Below are 17809 nucleotides of genomic sequence, written 5' to 3'. Positions count from 1 at the left end.
TTCAATGCAGCTGCTAGGCCACTAGCTATGCAAGGCCACAGGTTAGTGCCAGGTCAGCAGTTATGCTATGGATTACGTGACTTGTCACTGTAAAATTTACTGCCTTTGTTTTGCTCTTGTATGCTGGTCTGTATAAGCTAAAATCTGTTTTTGTTCAAGGCTCAGCTTTTTGGACGTGAATCCACTGAGCCGGTGCGTACCTTAAATAAACATCCTCCTGTCTTCCCAATATCGGTCTCTTTGGTCCTCAGTTTACCATAACAGCCTCAACAGCTCACGGCAGCCTCAACCTCCTGGACTCAAGTGATTCTCTCACCTCAGCCTCCCAAGTAGCTGGGACCACAGGTTAAAGTGATTTTTAATATAAGTATTTACAAGAAAATGTCCCAACTATTGCTGTGAAAAAGCCGTATCTCTTTGCCTTGAGTATAGCTGGATTGATTCCCAGTAGGAGAAAGGGCATTTTCTTCCTCACTCAGAGTCTTTGGCATTGGCAGAAAAAAAAGCAAACATAACCCCGATCTGTGCCAGTAAGGAAGCCCTCCAGCTCCAAAGCATTAGTACCAGAATATAGAAGGCAAGAGCACTTCAAAGAAGGCTCCAAATTTCTTAGTATTATTGATAGATGGCTAAAACTTATTAATGCAGAGCTAACTTACAGTTTGATTTACTAAAATTCTCTGGTACCCCAAAATCAGGTAAAAGTGCTGAAATTTTTGTTAACTGTTTTAAAAAGGAAGAACAATTGTTTCCAAAAAACTATACAAATTATTCTAAAGTTCATTTGGAAAAATAAATACCCAAGTATAACCAGGAAAATTCTGAAAAATAATCCAAATGTGGTGGGAACTAGCTTTCCCACATATTAAAACATTTTATAAAACTAAAACAATTAAAATAGTTTGGGCTGGGTAGAGTGGCTCACATCTGTAATCCTAGCACTTCGGGGGCTGAGGCCGGAGGATCACTTGAGCCCAGGAGTTTGAGACCAGCCTGGGCCACAAAGTGAGACCCCTCTACAAAAAATTTGTTTTAAATAGCCAGGCATTATGGCGCATGTCTCTAGTCCCAGCTAATTGTGAAGATGAGCTGGGAGGACTGCTTAAGCCCAGGAGATCAAGGCTGCAGTGACCTATGATAGTGCCAATGCGCCCCAGCCTGGGTGACAGAGTGAGACCCTGTCTCAATTAATTAATTAATTAAACAGTTTGGTACTGGTACATGAATACAGACTAAAGTAGCAGAGCAGAAAGTCCAGAAACAGACCTCTACATGTACAAGAATTTAATGTACGACAGAGGTAGAATTTCGAACGGAAGAAAAAAGATTAACTATTAAGTCAATGCTGCTAGGACAACTGAGCAGCCATCTGAAGAAAAATCAAGTAGGCTTCCTAACTCACTTCCTGAAACAAATCCCAGGGGAATAAAAAAAATCTGAGTACAAAAAATACATACAATAGAAATATATTTGAAAAATATAAACATATAAAACCATAAAAATATTAGAAGGAAACTAATTATAGAAAGATCTGCCCAGGCACAGTGGTTCACACCTATAATCCTAGCATTTTCGGAGGCCGAGTCAGGATGATTACTTGAGGTCTGGAGTTTGAGACCAACCTGGCCAACATGGTGAAACCCCGACTCTACTAAAAATATAAAAATTAGCCAGGCATGGCGTTGTGCGCCTGTAATCCCAGCTACTTGGGAGGCTGCGGCAGGAGAATCACTTGAACCTGGGAGGCTGAGGCAGGAGAATCACTTGAACCTGGGAGGCTGAGGCAGGAGAATCACTTGAACCTGGGAGGCAGAGGATGCAGTGAAACAAGATCGCACCACTGCACTCAAGCCTGGGCAACAGAGCAAGCCTCCATCTAAAAAAAAAAAAAAAGAGAGAGAAAGAAAGAAAGAAAGATCTTGGTTTAACTCAAAGGCTTCTCACAAAAATGCAAAAGCCTTAAGAGACTGATAACTCTCGCTTTACAAAAACACATTTCTCCATGTTAAATAAACAGTATAATCAAAGTCCAGATGCAACATGAAAAACTGGAAAATATTTGTAACATGATAAAAGACAAATTTTTAAAATACACAGAGCCCTCAGAGATTAATCAAAAACCCCGTTTGTTAAGCCAGACAAATATAAAGATACATAGATGGCTTTAAACCAGGGTTTCTCAACCTCTGCACGACTGACCTCTTGGACTACATAATTATTTGTTGTAGGGAATGCTTGTGCATTGTAGGATGTGTACCAGCATCCCTGTACTCTACTCACAAGATGGCATTAGCATCCCCGTTCAATTGTGACTATCAAAAATGTCCTCAGATATTACCAAATGTCCTCTGGGGATCAAATTGTCCCTGGTTTAAATATACAAAGAGATCAAAATCCACACTTGTGATAAAATAAATGCAAATTTTAACAATAATGAGGTGACACTTTTTTCTCTAATTAGATTTTCATCATTAACTATTTTGCAGTTAGCCAGCATGTGGGATTAGGGGGTCTCATTTATCCTTTTGGGTGTGCAACCCTTCTGGAGGGTCATCTGGCAATATCTATCAAAATATAAAGTGCATTTACTCTTTTTTCTTTTTGAGACAGAGTCTCACTCTTTCACCCAGGGTGGAGGGCAGGGCAGTGGCATGATCTTGGTTTACTGCCACCTCCGCCTCCCAGGTTCAAGCGGTTCTCCTGCCTCAGCCTCCTGAGTAGCTGGGATTACAGGTGCCCGCCACCAGGCCCAGCTAATTTTTGTATCTGTAATTTTTGTAATTTTGTAGTTTTAGTGGAGACAGGGTTTCACCATGTTGGCCAGGCTGGTCTCGAACTCTTGACCTCAAGTGATCCACCCACCTCGGCCTCCCAAAGTACTGGGACTACAGGCGTGAGCCACTGTGTCAGCCACATCTACTCTTCGATCCAGCAATTTCACTTCCAGGAGTTTATCCCTACATATACACTTACATATATGCAAATAGAGAAATATAAGTATAATCATGGAAGCAAAAAGAGTATCCAAAAAACTGGAAACAGTCTAGTATCCAACAATAGGGAACAGGTTAAATAAACAAAGGTATATTCATATACAGGTTGAGCAAACCAAATCTGAAATCCAAAACACTTCTGGAACCAAGCATTTTGCATAATGGATACTCAGGCTGTTACAGAATATTACGCAACCATTAAAAAGGAGGAGGGGTAGCCGGGCATGGTGGCTCACGCCTGTAATCCCAGCACTTTGGGAGGCCCAGGTGGGCGGATCACGAGGTCAGGAGATCGAGACCATCCTGGTGAACACGGTGAAACCCCGTCTCTACTAAAAATACAAAAAAATTAGCCTGGCGTGGTGGCAGGTGCCTGTAGTCCCAGCTTCTCGGGAGGCTGAGGCAGGAGAATGGCGTGAACCCGGGAGGCGGAGCTTGCAGTGAGCCGAGATGGCGCCACTGCACTCCAGCCTGGGCGACAGAGTGAGACTCTGGTCTCGAAAAAAAAAAAAAAAAAGGAGGAGGGGCCAGGCGAGGTGGCTTACACCTGTAATCCCAGCACTTTGGGAGGCCGAGGCGGACGGATCACGAGGTCAGGAAATCGAGACCATCCTGGCTAACATGGTGAAACCCCGTCTCTACTAAAAATATTAAAAAATTAACATGGCGTGGTGGCACGCGCCTGTAGTCCCAGCTACTAGGGAGGCTGAGGCAGGAGAATCGCTTGAACCCAGGAGGCGGAGGTTGCAGTGAGCCGAGATCACGCCACTTCACTTCAGCCTGGGAGAAGAGCGATACTCTGTCTCAAAAGAAAAAAAAAAAGGAGGCAGAAGATCTGCATGTACCAAAAATGTTTGTCCCTGGGCACAGTGGTGCATGCCTGTAATCCCAAGTACTCCAGAGACTAAGAAGGAAGGAACATCAGCCTGGGGGTTCGAGGCTAGAGGCCAGTCTGGGCAACATGGGAGACCTTGTATTTAAAAAAAAAAAAAGAATGTCCCAAGGCATACCAACTAAAAGTAGCAAGACCAAGAATAGAGTTTGCTGCTACTTTTAAGAAAGGGTGTGTGTGTCTGTGTACCTGTGTGTGGGGGGGTCTGGATGTATACAAAATATGTTTATACATGCACGAAACAGAAACATAACATAAGTAACTGGGGGACTAGATTTTACGGATGGGGAGACTCACTTTTTACCCTATATTCTTTTAACTGTTTTAAGTCTTTGGCTATATGCCTGCATGTTTCAGGCAAATCACAAAATCTGACAACACGTCACTCAACTCAAGATACCCAGACCTTACATAAACCAGAAAGTAGAATGGTGGTTGCCAATGGATGAGCGGAGGTGGGGAAGAGGGGTTGTTTAATGGGTAGAGTTTCAGCTTGCAGATGAAAAAAGTTCTGGAGATTGACTGCACAACGATATGAATCTACTTAACACTACTAAAGTGTACACTTAAAAAATGGTTAAGATGGCAAATTTTATACGTATTTTAACACAATTTTTTAAGGTGAAAAAAATCCCTAAAAGATACCTATGTTTTAAGATCGGTTTAATTTGTTTCTAATTTGGAAATCAGTTTTTAAACACTCCATTATTACTCTAGAATTGGGCGTCAGGAACAGTGAAAACTCTACATTTAAACTCTGGAGCTGCTCCTGCGACCTTTCACCTAGAACTCGTACGCATTCGGCCAGGCATGCACTCCTGCTAAATTCAGGGAGGGCCAGCACTGCGGGCGGCAGAGTGACTTACCCTCGGCCCTTTACCAGTGGAAGAGGTTTCTACACTGCTGCCACCCTGTAACACAAAACTCTGTGTTCCTTTTCACGCGTTACCGCAGATTCTCGGTGCACAGCGCCCAACGCGGACCAGAGCTTAGAGCGTGCCCAGGCAGCATCCTTGACTTCCCACCGCCGGGCCGGCCAGCCCGGGCGATTAGCGGCGGCCCCCCCGAGACGCGCCCTTCGCCCGACCGGGTCTCTCCCCGCGCCGCCCCGACCCCCTTACCCGGTATTGGGTAACATGACTTTAGTAGATCAGAGGAGGTGGCGGCGACTGCGGCGGCTGCGAGCTGAGAGCGAAAGCCGGACAGTCCCTCCGCATTTATCCCCGCCCCGGCCCCGCCCCTGCACCCGAGGCCCCGCCCCAAGGCCTGTGCTGGAACGGGTGCGCCGAAAAGCCGGGATCGCCGAGTGCGCCTGCGTATGCAGTGGGCCTCCCGCGCCCCACGTTCCTTTTCCTCGCCTCCCAGCCTGGTCCCTGAGAGGGGGCTCTCCGCGCAGGCGCTTTGAGGCACAGCTCCGCCCCGCCCCCTCACTGGTCCTACGGTGACAATCAGGCTCCCGTCGGCGCCTAACGTCTGGGCAGCGTCATTCGCTACGTTCGCCTTTTCGCCGTCTCTAGGGGTTTCTCTTCGCGCTCTCGTGTTCCAGCGCTGGCTCCGAGCTGGGAGGGTCTCTGAGCCCTGAGCCCGCCCTCTCCTCGGCGGGCCCTCCGAGGGTGCTTAGCTCTGGGTCTTCTTGCCCCTGCACCCGAGCCTGGCGCGCCCTCGGGCCCCTCTGGGAACGCTAGCCCTGGGCAGAAATTGCCTTTGTGGTTAAAGTCGGCCCGCGTAACTTTTCCACTCTACCGCCGAATCTGGACCCAAGCCAGCCTCACCTTGTGCATGAGTAGATAGTTTGTGTTAAGCCGCCAGCTTCTTGGAACAGAGCTCTCTGCAAAAGTCGCGCTGAAGAATTCCTAGTCAAAAGCTGAACTTGCAGAAGAAGTTTTTACTTCTGGAATGAGTGTTGAGATGAGATCGATTCTGACATTCAGTTTCGCTTTTGGGATTACGCCTTGGATTAACTCAGCTACCCTGATGAGCTAAAGACTGTAGTATATTTGAAGGAAGACACGAGGAACTGTTTTGTATTTTGTAGGGATAAAACAGGACCCTGAGGAGATTATTATATGAAGACTCGTTAAAGAAACTAGCCTGGAGATGGCTTATGTAGTTGTAGGCTCCCCTTTGTTTTTGTTTTGTTTTTTGAGACGGAGTCTCGCTGTCGCCCACGCTGGAGTGCAGTGGCGCGGATCTCGGCTCATTGTAACCTCCGCCTCCTGGGTTCAAGCGATTCTCCTCCCTCAGCCTCCTAAGTAGCTGGGACTACAGGCATGCACCACCACGCCCGGCTAATTTTCTTGTATTTTTAGTAGAGACGGGGTTTCACCATGTTGGTCAGGCTGGTCTCGAGCTCCTGACCTCAAATGATTGGCCCACCTTGGCCTCCCAAAGTGCTAGGATTACAGGCGTGAGCCACCGCTCCTGGCCTCTCTCCCCTTTGTTATAGGCCCTAAAATGACTCTGTTTACTCAATCATATCACCTGCCCTACTCCTATAGGCATTTGAATTGATTCATGATACGGTCTTTAGAGGCTCCAGAGGAATTTGCAAATGTATTAGCATCCGCTCAGTGACTGCTGGTTGCCTGAGATACAGCAGGACAAAAAGGACAAGGTCTCTGCCTATGGGAGGTATGAGTAGCCAGTGTGTTCTTTAGACTTGTTAGGCATTAGGTATTTTAGGAAGAGTGTTGATAGAGATAGATGGAAAAACTTACTCTCCTCTCATCCTTAGGAGCACTTGCTGAGGGGTGTATATATCTGTCGAATAGAGTGAATTCTGAGTAATGGGGTGACATTTTCTTCGTATCATCTAAAATGTTCTCTCCTTTTTGAAAGCCACAATATCCTCAGTCTGTTAGAGTCCCTTTTCTTGAATTTGTGTGCTTCTATTTCCATTTGTTACACAGAGCTCAACTAAGAGGCGAAACAAAAAACCTTTGCCAATTTTTCAGTCATAACCTTGATATTTTGTGAGCTTAAATACCTGTAATTATACTAGTTTTGTACTTTGGAATGGCTTTCACAGAAGGCAAATTTATTCCTAAATTATTAGAGGTAGTTTTTCTAAGCAAGTTTATATCCATTGTATTCAGTACTTTGACTAGAGTTCATTTAAAGTGTGATTTGGAGTTACCCATGACCTTCTACCCCATTACCTTGATTAACCTAGTATTAGATTAACACTAGAGTGGGGAATGGGTGAAGAAGGAGAGGACTTGTGAACATAATTAGATCTTCATTTTGGAAGTGAATAATTTTGGCTTAGAAAGAACACTTCTGACTGCAGCGTGAATAGTTTGTGAGTAGATAAAGGCACAGAAGCCATTTAAAAGCCCATAGTAATGTAATGCGTAAGAAAAGCAGTAACCTGAACTAAGGCAGTAATAGTGGGAATGAAAAGACATACTCAAGGTATGGAACCTGGCAGATGTAACTAATGATTAGACATAGGAACAAAGAGGCGAAGATGGTATCAGTGGTGACCTTCAGATTTCTGCTGTAAAGTCCTGGGAGGATGGTGATAACACAGTCAAGAAGTGAAAACAAATGGTTTGAAAGCCAAGTATCTTGAAAGTCAGATAAGTCTCCCTCACTTCATCCCTTCTCAGCTTGACAAAACCACTTAAAAATGCAACATTTTCTTGACAGGCTACTGGCTACAACACATTCTCCCAACCAATTTATTTCCCTTAAGTTTTCGTTATAGGCAACAATAACCTGATTTGGCTAATTTAAACCAAATTAAAGGGGTTGGGGAATTTAGAAGAATTCTGGGATAGTTTATATAACTTAAGGAAGAGCTGAACAACTAAGCTTGACAATGGGAACCAGGATACTTCCGTGATCCTCAGCAGCATGATCTTCTTTCTAGAATGCGTTGTAGGTGGCTTCTCTGTCTTTTCTGTGTATCTGTTCAAGCTTCAAATACTAAGACAGTCTAGTACAATGTGTTTTGTTTTGTTTTTTTGAGATAAGATCTTGCTCCGTCACCCAGGCTGGAGTGTAGCAGCACGATCATGGCTCACTGTAGCCTCAACCTCCTGGGCTCAGCCGCCCAAGTAGCCAGGACCACAGGAATGTGCCACCACACCTGGCTAATCTTACTTTTTATAGAGACAGCGGTCTCACTATTTTGCCCAGGTTGGTCTTGAACTCCTCGCCTCAAGCAGTCCTCCCACCACACAGCCTTCCAAAGTGCTGGGAAATGTTTCAACCTGTAAATTAGTTGGCCATGGCCAAGGACACAAGTGGATATGGACAATGGGGAAGTAACAAAACATTGCAAACCTACCTGCCCCAGGTCATTGAAGTTGTATAAATGTAGAGCAAGTAAATTGGCATTCGTAATTCTGGGAAGAAAGGGGTCATAAAACTTTTTATTTCATAGGGCTTGTGATGGTTAATACTGAGTGTCAACTTGATTGGATTGAAGGATGCAAAGTATTGGTCTTGGATGTGTCTGTGAGGGTATTGCCAAAGGACATTAACATTTGAGTCAGTGGACTGGGGAGAGCAGACCCACCCTTAATCTGGCTGGGCACCATCTAATCAGCTGCCAGTGAATATAAAACAGGCAGAAAAACCTGAAAAGATGAGACTGGCCTAGCCTGCCAGCCTATATCCTTCCCCTGTGCATTTATCCCCCTCCTGCCCTCCAACATCAGACTCCAAGTTCTTCAGTTTGGGGACTTGGACTGGCTCTCCTTGCACCTCAGCTTGCAGATGGCCTATTATGGGACCTTGTGATCATGTGAGTTAATACTTAATAGGCCAGGCGCGGTGGCTTACGCCTGTAATCCCAGCACTGTGGGAAGCCGAGGCAGGCAGACCACAAGATCAAGAGATTGAGACCATTCTGGCCAACATGGTGAATCCCCACCATCTCTACTAAAAATACAAAAATTAGCTGGACGTGGTAGCACGCACCTGTAGTCCCAGCTACTTGGGTGGCTAAGGCAGGAGAATCACTTGAACCCGGGAGGTGGATGTTACAGTGAGCCAAGACCGCGCCACTGCACTCCAGCCTGGTGACAGAGCAAGACTCTGTCTCAGAAAAATAAATAAATAAATAAACTGCCCTACACACACACACACACACGTATATTTATATCCTATTAGTTCCGTGCCTCTAGAGAACTCTGACTAATATAGATTTTGGTACCAGGAGTAGGGTCCAGAACAGGAGAAGGCTCTGCAACAGGTCCAGGCTGCTGTGCAAGCTGCTCTGCCACTTGGGCCATTGACCCAGCAGATCCAATGGTGCTTGAGGGGTCAGTGGCAGATAGGGATGCTATTTGGAGCCTTTGGCAGGACCCATAAATGACTCACGGTGGAGGCCTCTAGGATTTTGGAGCAAGGCCCTGCCATCTTCTGCAGATAACTACTCTCCTTTTGAGAGACAGCTCTTAGCCTGTTACTGGGCTTTAGTGGAAACTGAACGTTTGACTATGGGTCAGCAAGTCACCATGTGACCTGAACTGCCTATCATGAACTGAGTGCTTTCTGACCCAGCTAGCTATAAAGTGGGTTGTGCACAGCAGCATTCTATCATCCAGTGGAAGTGGTATATGTGTGATCAGGCTCTCGCCGGTCTTAAAGTCACCTGAGGAATAAGTTACATGAGGAAGTGGCTCAAATGCCCATGGTCTCCACTCCTGCCACCCTGCCTTCTCTCCCCCAGCCTGCACCAATGGCCTCATGGGGAGTTCCCTATGATCATGATCAGTTGACAGAGAAAGAGAAGACTAGAACCTGGTTCACAGATGTTTTGCATGATATGCAGGCACCCCCTGAAAGTGGAAAGCTGCAGCACTACAGCCCCTTTCTAGGACATCCCTGAAGGGCAGTGGTGAAGGGAAATCTTCCCAGTGGGCAGAACTTTGAGCAGTGCACCTGGATGTGCACTTTGCATGGAAGGAGAGATGACTAGATGTGTGATTATATAATGATTCATGGGCTGTAGCCAGTGGTTTGGCTGGATAGTCAGGGACTTGGAAGAAGCATGATTGGAAAATTGGTGAGAATAAAATTTGGGGAAGAGGTATGTAGATGGACCTCTCTGAGTAGTCAAAAACTGTGAAGATATTTTTATCCCATGCGAGTGCTCACCAATGGGTGAACTCAGGAGAGGAAGATTTTAATAATCAAGTGGATAGGATGACTCGTTCTATGGACACCACTCAGCCCTTTTCCCCAACCACCCCTGCCATCATCCAATGGGTCCGCGAACAAAGTGGCCATGGTGGCAGGGATGGAGGTTATTCATGGGCTCAGCAACAGGAACTTCCACTCACCAAGACTGACCTGGTTACGGCCACTGCTGAGTGCCCAATTTGCCATCAGCAGAGACCAACACTGAACCCTTGATATGGTACAGTTCCTCAGGGTGATCAGCCAGATACCTGATGGCAGGTTGATTATACTGAACCTCTTCCATCGTGGAAAAGGCAGAGGTTTGTCCTCACTGGAATAGACACTTACTCTGGATATGGGTTTGCCTATCTTGTACACAGTGCTTCTGCCAAGACTACCATCCATGGACTCACAGAATGCCTTATCCACCGTCGTGGTATTCCACACAGCATTGCCTCTGACTAAGGCACTTACTTTATTTTATTTATTTATTTATTTTTTTGAGACGGAGTCTCGCTCTGTCGCCCAGGCTGGAGTGCAGTGGCCGGATCTCAGCTCACTGCAAGCTCCGCCTCCCGGGTTTACGCCATTCTCCTGCCTCAGCCTCCTGAGTAGCTGGGACTACAGGCGCCCACCACCTCGCCTGGCTAGTTTTTTGTATTTTTAGTAGAGACGGGGTTTCACCGTGTTAGCCAGGATGGTCTCGATCTCCTGACCTCGTGATCCGCCCATCTCGGCCTCCCAAAGTGCTGGGATAAGGCACTTACTTTATGACTAAAGAAGTGTGGCAGTGGGCTCATGCTCATGGAATTCACTGGTCTTACCATGTTCCCCATCATCCTGAAGCAGCTGGATCGATAGAACAGTGGAATGGCCTTTTGATGTCACAATTACAACGCCAACTAGGTGACAGTACTTTGCAGGGCTGGGGCAAAGTTCTTCAGAAGATTGTGTATGCTCTGAATCAGTGTCCAATGTATGGTACTGTTTCTCCCGTAGCCAGGATTCATGGGTCCAGGAATCAAGCGGTAGAAGTGGAAGTGGCACTACTCACCATAACACCTAGCGATCCACTAGCAAGTTTTTGCTCCCTGTTCCTGTGACATTACGTTCTGATGGCCTAGAGGTCTTAGTTCCAGAGGGAGGAATGCTGCCACCAGGAGACACAACAATGATTCCATTAAACTGGAAGTTACGATTGCCACCTGGACACTTTGGGCTCCTCCTACCTTTAAGTTAACAGGCTAAGAAGGGAGTTAGTGTTGGCTGGTGTGATTGACCCTGATTATCAAGATGAAATCAGTCTACTACTCCACAGTATTCATGGAATGCAGGAGACCCATTAGGGCATCTCTTAGTATTATCATGCCCTGTGGTTAAGGTCGATGGGAAACTACAGCAGCCCAGTCCAAGCAGGACTATAAATTGCCCAGACCCTTCAGAAATGAAAGTTTGGGTCACCCCACCAGGAAAAAAACCACAACCTGCTGAGCTGCTTGATGAAGGCAAAGGGAATACAGAATGGGTAGCAGAAGAAGATAGTCATCAATACCAGCTGTGACCACATGACCAGTTGTGGAAACAAGGACTGTAATTGTCATGGATATTTCCTTCTTTTGTTAAAAACATGTTTGTGCAAGTATACACGTGTACTAAGAAAATATCTTCATTTCATTTCCTTTTTCCTTTATCATGTGACATCATATTTATTGACTTCATGTCAGCATTTAAGTATTGTTAACTTTAATAGCATTTGGATTGGGGATTGATATGTTTCTGGTTGTATGAGGGATAGTTGTGTTAGGTGGAATTATGATCTTATTGTCTTTATTTGAAGATTATGTATGATCTCAGGAGATGTGTATGGGTTCAAGTTGACAAGGGGTGGACTTGTGATGGTTAATACTGAGTGTCAACTTGATTGGATTGAAGGATGCAAAGTATTGATCCTTGGTGTGTCTGTGAGGGTGTTGCCAAAGGAGATTAAAATTTGAGTCAGTGGGCTAGGGAATGTGGGCCCACCCTTAATCTGGGTGGGCACCATCTAAACAACTGCCAGCGAATACAAAGCGGGCAGAAAAAATGTAAAAAGGTTAGAATGACCTAGCCTCCCAGCCTACATCTTTCTCCCATGCTGGATGCATCCTGCCCTTGAACATCAGACTCCAAGTTTTTCAGTTTTGGGGCTCAGACTGGCTCTCCTTGTTCCTCAGCTTGTAGATGACCTATTGTGGGACCTTGTGATCATGTGAGTTAATACTTAATAAACTCATGTATATATGAGTATGTATGTATATATATGTGTTTATATATATACGTGTGTGATATATATATACACACATACACACACACACAAACACACACACAGCCTATTATTTCTGTCCCTCTAGGAACCCTATTACAGGGCTTAATTAAGGCTTCTCTCCTTGGTTTGTAGTGTTCTAGGTGGGTTGAACATCTATTTGCATAAAGAACCCAAAGACCTGAAAAAAAAAAAAAAAGAGAGAGACATCAATATCCAACCCATACTCTCTGAGATTTGAAGTTAGAAATATCTTTTGAGGCTGGGCATGGTGACTCATGCCTATAATTCCAGCACTGAGAGGCCAGGGCAGGCGGATCATTTGAAGTCAGGAGTTCAAGACCAGCCTGATCAACATGGTAAAACCCTGTCTCTACTAAAATACAAAAATTAGCTGGGCGTAGTGGTGGGTGCCTATAATCTCAGCTACTCGGGAGGCTGAGGCAGGAGAATCACTTGAACCCAGGAGGTGGACATTGCAGTGAGCCAACATCGCGTCACTGCACTCGGCTTGGGTGACAGAACAAGACTCTCAAAAAAAAAGCAATTATCTTTTGAGGAGATTCTGACAAACGCCCAGTGGCAGAAAGTATAACAAGTTCCTAAAGTAAAATTAACTTAAAGATATGGACATCTAGGCTCACGCCCAGGGCTCTGCTTTAAAGCCTAGGAATTGAAGCTGGGCACAGTGGCTCACACCTGTAATCCCAGCACTTGGGAGGCTGAGACAGGTGGATCACCTGAGGTCAGGAGTTCGAGACCAGTCTGGCCAACATGATGAAACCCTGTCTCTACTAAAAATACAAAAATCAGCTGGGCATGGTGGCGCATGCCTGTAATCCCAGCTATTTGGAAGGCTGAGGCAGGAGAATCGCTTGAACCTGGGAGGTGGAGGCTGTAGTGAACTGAGATCGCACCATTGCATTCCAGCCTGGGCAACAAGAGTGAAACTTCGTCTCAAAAAAAAAAAAAAAAGAAAGCCTATGAATTCAAGGAAGTACATATATGTTCATGGCAGCATTATTCATAATAGCTAAAAGATGGAAACCAAATGTCTATCAACTAATGCATGGATAAACACAATATGGTATATGCGTTCAATAGAATATGATTCAGCTATAGAAAGAAATGAAGTACTGATACATGCTAAAATATGGATGAACCTCAAAAACATTGTACTAAGTGAAAGAAGGCAGACACGAAAGGTCACCTATTTTATGATTCCATTTCTATAAATAATGTCCATAATATGCAAATCTGTAGAGATAGAAAGCAGATTGGTGGCTGCCAGAGGCCAAGGGAAGGGGGCAATAGAGAGTAACTGCTTAATTGGTACGGAGTTTCCTTTTGGGGTGATGAAAATGTTTTGGGACTAGATAGAGGTAGTAGTCACACAACATAGTAATTATACTAAATGTCAATGAAAATTTCACTTTAAAATTGTTAGTTTCATATGTGAATTCCACCTCATTTTATTAAACAAAAAAAATTATGGAAAATCAGGTGCAGTTGCTCATGCCTGTAATCCCAGCACTTTAGGAGGCCAAGGCAGGAGAATTGCTTGAGGCTAGGTGTTCAAGACCAGCCTGGGCAACATAGTGAGACCATGTCTGTACAAAAAAAATTTTTTTTAATTAGCTGGACATGGTGACATGTACCGGTAGTTCCAGCTACTCAGGAGGGCTGATGAGGGAGTATCACTTGAGCCCAGGAGTTTGAGGGGGCTAAAGTGAGTTATGATCACACCACTACACTCTAGCCTTGGTGAGAGAATAAGACCTTTTCTCTAAAAAGAAAAAAAAAATGTATGGAAGAAAGTTTTTTAACAGAATATGACTGATGCAGAAAACTTCAAGATCCAACTACCATTTACATTTGTGCTTTGGAGAATAATAGCTAAGCAATGAAGAATAAACCAGGTCAAGCAACAGAACATGACTCCATGTCTACAAAAAAAAAGAAAAAAAAATAGCCATTAGCCAGATGTGCTGGTGCATGCCTGTGATCCCAGCTACTTGGGAGGCTGAGGCAGGAGGATCCCTTATGTTTGGGTGTTTGAGGCTGCAGTGGGCTGTGATCATGCCACTGCACTCTAGCCTAGGTGACAGAGTGAGATGCTGTCTCAAAAACAAAAATAAGTGAATTGTGAACTAAGAAATAAAGGTGTAACTTTTATGACTACCTTAAGCACCAGTGGGATCTGGTAAAAAAAAAAAAAAAAAAAAAAAAAAGCTACTAAAAACTTCTCCAGTTCTCATTCTCCTTGGATTTTGGAAGCAGAACCAATCTATGATTTGAGAAATACACCAAGGCTCTTGAACAACGTGTGGAGGAGAGTGCTCTAATAAGTTTATTTTGCATTCTCCAAGATGATAATTTTATATCTTTTCATGTGGAATGTCCACCAACCTCTTCTAGCAGTTTCGTAGTTCAGTAGAAACAGGTGCATTAGGGGTTCACGTGAAAAATCCAAGTGCAGTTAGTAGGAGCAATCCAGTATTGAGAAAACAAGACAGTAAGTAGTAGGTCAAGGATGTAGAATGAGGCAGCAAGGAGTCCAGCAGTAAGAAACATGTTGAAATCTGGAAAATAAGTAGTTGGGCATTAACCACAGAGGTTGGGGAGAACTGCAGTCTTTAGGAAATGATTCATGTGACTATTTCAGGTGCTATACCAAAAACAGGTGAGTAAGACAAAGATGTCTACTTTGGGCGCTTATATTCAATATTGTACTGGGAGCAATAGCCAGAACAATTAGGTAAGAAAAAGAAAAAGAGCACCCAGACTGGAATGGAAGGAGTAAAACTATCTTTACTTGCAGATGACATGATCCTATATCTAGAAAATCCTAAGGAATCCACCAAAAACACTGTAAGAGCTAATAAATGAGTTTACTAAGGTTGTAGGAAGCAGAATATTGAAAATGCAACCTTATTTATGTATGCAAGTAATAAATAATCCAAAAAGGAAATTAATAAATTTCATTTATAAGAACATCAAAATGAATAAAATACATGGAATGAATTTAGCCAAAAAATGCAAGATTTGTACACCAAAAACTGCAAAACATTGCTGAAAGAAACTAAAGAAGACCTAAATAAATGGCAAGTCATTCCTGTTCATGGGTTGAGAGACTTAAAATTGTCAAATTACAATACTCCTCAAAGCAATCTATAATTTCTATCAAAATTATAATAGCTTTGTTCATAGAAATGGAAAAGCCAATCCTCAAATTAATGTGGACTTGTGAGAGATCCCCAGTAGCTAAGACAATTTGAAAAAGAACAACAAAATTGGAGGACTTATACTTCCAGATTTTTTTTTTAATTGAAACGGGGTCTCACTCTGTCATCCAGGCTGGAACACATGAGCACAATCTCGGTTCACTGCAACCTCCACCTCCTGGGCTCAAGTGATCCTCCCATCTCAGCCTCCTGAGTAGCTAGGACCACAGGCATGCATGACCACACCGCTAATTTTTTGTATTTCTGGTGGAGATAGGGTTTTGCCACGTTGCCCAGGCTGGTCTCGAACTCCTGAGCTCAAGTAATCCACCTGCCTCAGCCTCCCAAAATGCTGGGATTACAGGCATGAGTCATTGCACCTGGCCCACACTTTCAGATTTTAAAACTTACTATAAAGTTACAGTAATCAAAAGTGGGAGCAGTGACATCAGCAAGATGGTGGAAGAGGATTTTCCAGTATTTGTTCCCTTGCAGAAACATTGTATTAGTCCATTTTCATACTGCTATGAAGAAATACCTGAGATTGGGTAATTTATAATGAAAAAGAGGTTTAAGCCAGGCGCGGTGGCTCACGCCTGTAATCCCAGCACTTTGGGAGGTGGAGGCAGGTGGATCACGAGGTCAGGAGATCGAGAGCATCCTGGCTAACATGATGAAACCCCATCTCTACTAAAAATGCAAAAAAATGAGCTGGGCATGGTGGCGGGTGCCTGTAGTCCCGGCAACTCGGGAGGCTGAGGCAGGAGAAGGGTGTGAACCTGGGAGGCGGAGCTTGCAGTAAGCTGAGACTGCACCACTGTACTCCAGCCTGCATGACAGAGCGAGACTCTGTCTCTAAATAAATAAATAAAAAAGAAAAAGAGGTTTAATAAACTCAAAGTCCCACATGACTGGGGAGGCCTCTCAATCATGGCAGAAGGCAAAGGAGGAGCAAAGACCTGTCTTACATGGTGGCAGGCAAGAGAGTGGTGTGCAGGGGAACTGTCTTTTATAAAACCATCAGATCCCATGAGATTTATTCACTATCATGAGAAAAGCATGAGAAAACTGGCCCCTATGATTCAGCTACCTTCACAATGCCCACGTGTTGTGGTATTATGCGAGCTACAATTCAAGATGAGATTTGGGTGAGGACACAGCCAAATCGTATCATTCTGTCCCTGGCCCCTCCCAAATCTCCTGTCCTTATGTTTCAAAACACAATCACGCCTTCCCAACAATGCCCCAGAGTCTTAACTCATTTCAGCATTAACTCAAATGTCCATAGTCCAAAGTTTCATCTGAGACAAAGCAAGCCCCTTACACCTATGAACCTGTAAAATCAAAAGCAAGTTAGTTACTTCCTAGGTACAATGTGAGTACAGGCATTCTGTAAATACACCCATTCCAAATGGGAGAAATTGGCCAAAATCAAGGGGCTAAATGCCCCATGCAAGTCCAAATCCAGTGGGATAGTCAAATCTTAAAACCCTGAAACAATCTCCTTTGACTCCATGTCTCACTTCCAGACCATAGTGATTCAAGTGGTGAGTTCCCATGGTCTTGGGCAGCTCCACCTGCATGGCTTTGCAGAGTACAGACTCCCTCCCAGCTGCTTTCATGGACTGATGTTGAGTGTCTGTGACTCTTCCAGGAACACGGTGCAAGCTGTCAGTGGGTCTATCATTCTAGGGTCTGGAGGACGGTGGTCCTCTTCTCACAGCTCCACTAGGCAGTGTCCCAGTGGGGACTCTGTGTAGGGGCTTCCACCCCAAATTTCCCTTCCACACTGCCCTAGCAGAGGTTCTCCATGAGGGCTCTGCCCCTGCAGCACACTTCTGCTTGGACATCCAGGTGTTTCTATACATCCTGTGAAATCGAGGTGGAGGTTCCCAATCCTTAATTCCTCACTTCTTTGTGTCTGCAGGCACAACACCATGTGTAAGCCATCAAGGCTTGAGGCTTGGATGCTCTGAAGCAATGCCTTGAGCTGTACATCGGCCCCTTTTAGCCATGGCTGGAGCACAGGGCACCAAGCACCAAGGCGCTGACCCTGGCCCATGAAACCATTTTTTCCTCCTAGGCCTCCCAGCCTGTGATGGGAGGGGCTGCTGTGAAGACCTCTGACATGCCCTGGAGACATTTTCCCCCATTGTCTTGACAATTAACATTTGGCTCCTCTTTACTTATGCAAATTGGCTAAGTTCACAGAGGCATTTCACCTTCCCGGGCCCAAAGCTCTCCCACTAGTGCTGCATACACT

General features: G+C 44.8%; 1 protein-coding gene across 3 annotated transcripts in view; it reads right to left on the bottom strand.

The window, feature by feature from the left end:
• Positions 1–5154, bottom strand: part of LOC105481082 (hydroxysteroid dehydrogenase like 2) — an 82964-nt gene extending 77810 nt beyond the window's left edge. For all 3 annotated transcript variants that reach the window (XM_071078181.1, XM_071078183.1, XM_071078182.1), the window contains exon 1: positions 5007–5154. In XM_071078181.1, coding sequence (XP_070934282.1) covers positions 5007–5023 — 17 coding nt within the window. In that variant the 5' untranslated portion in view covers positions 5024–5154. The remainder of the gene's footprint in view (positions 1–5006) is intronic.
• Positions 5155–17809: the final 12655 nt, after the last annotated feature.

Source organism: Macaca nemestrina, chromosome 14 (assembly GCF_043159975.1).
Source record: "Macaca nemestrina isolate mMacNem1 chromosome 14, mMacNem.hap1, whole genome shotgun sequence".
In the NCBI taxonomy this organism is placed as follows: Eukaryota; Metazoa; Chordata; class Mammalia; order Primates; family Cercopithecidae; genus Macaca; species Macaca nemestrina.
Note: the sequence above shows the minus strand (reverse complement) of the source record. Positions and strands in the feature narration are given on the sequence as shown.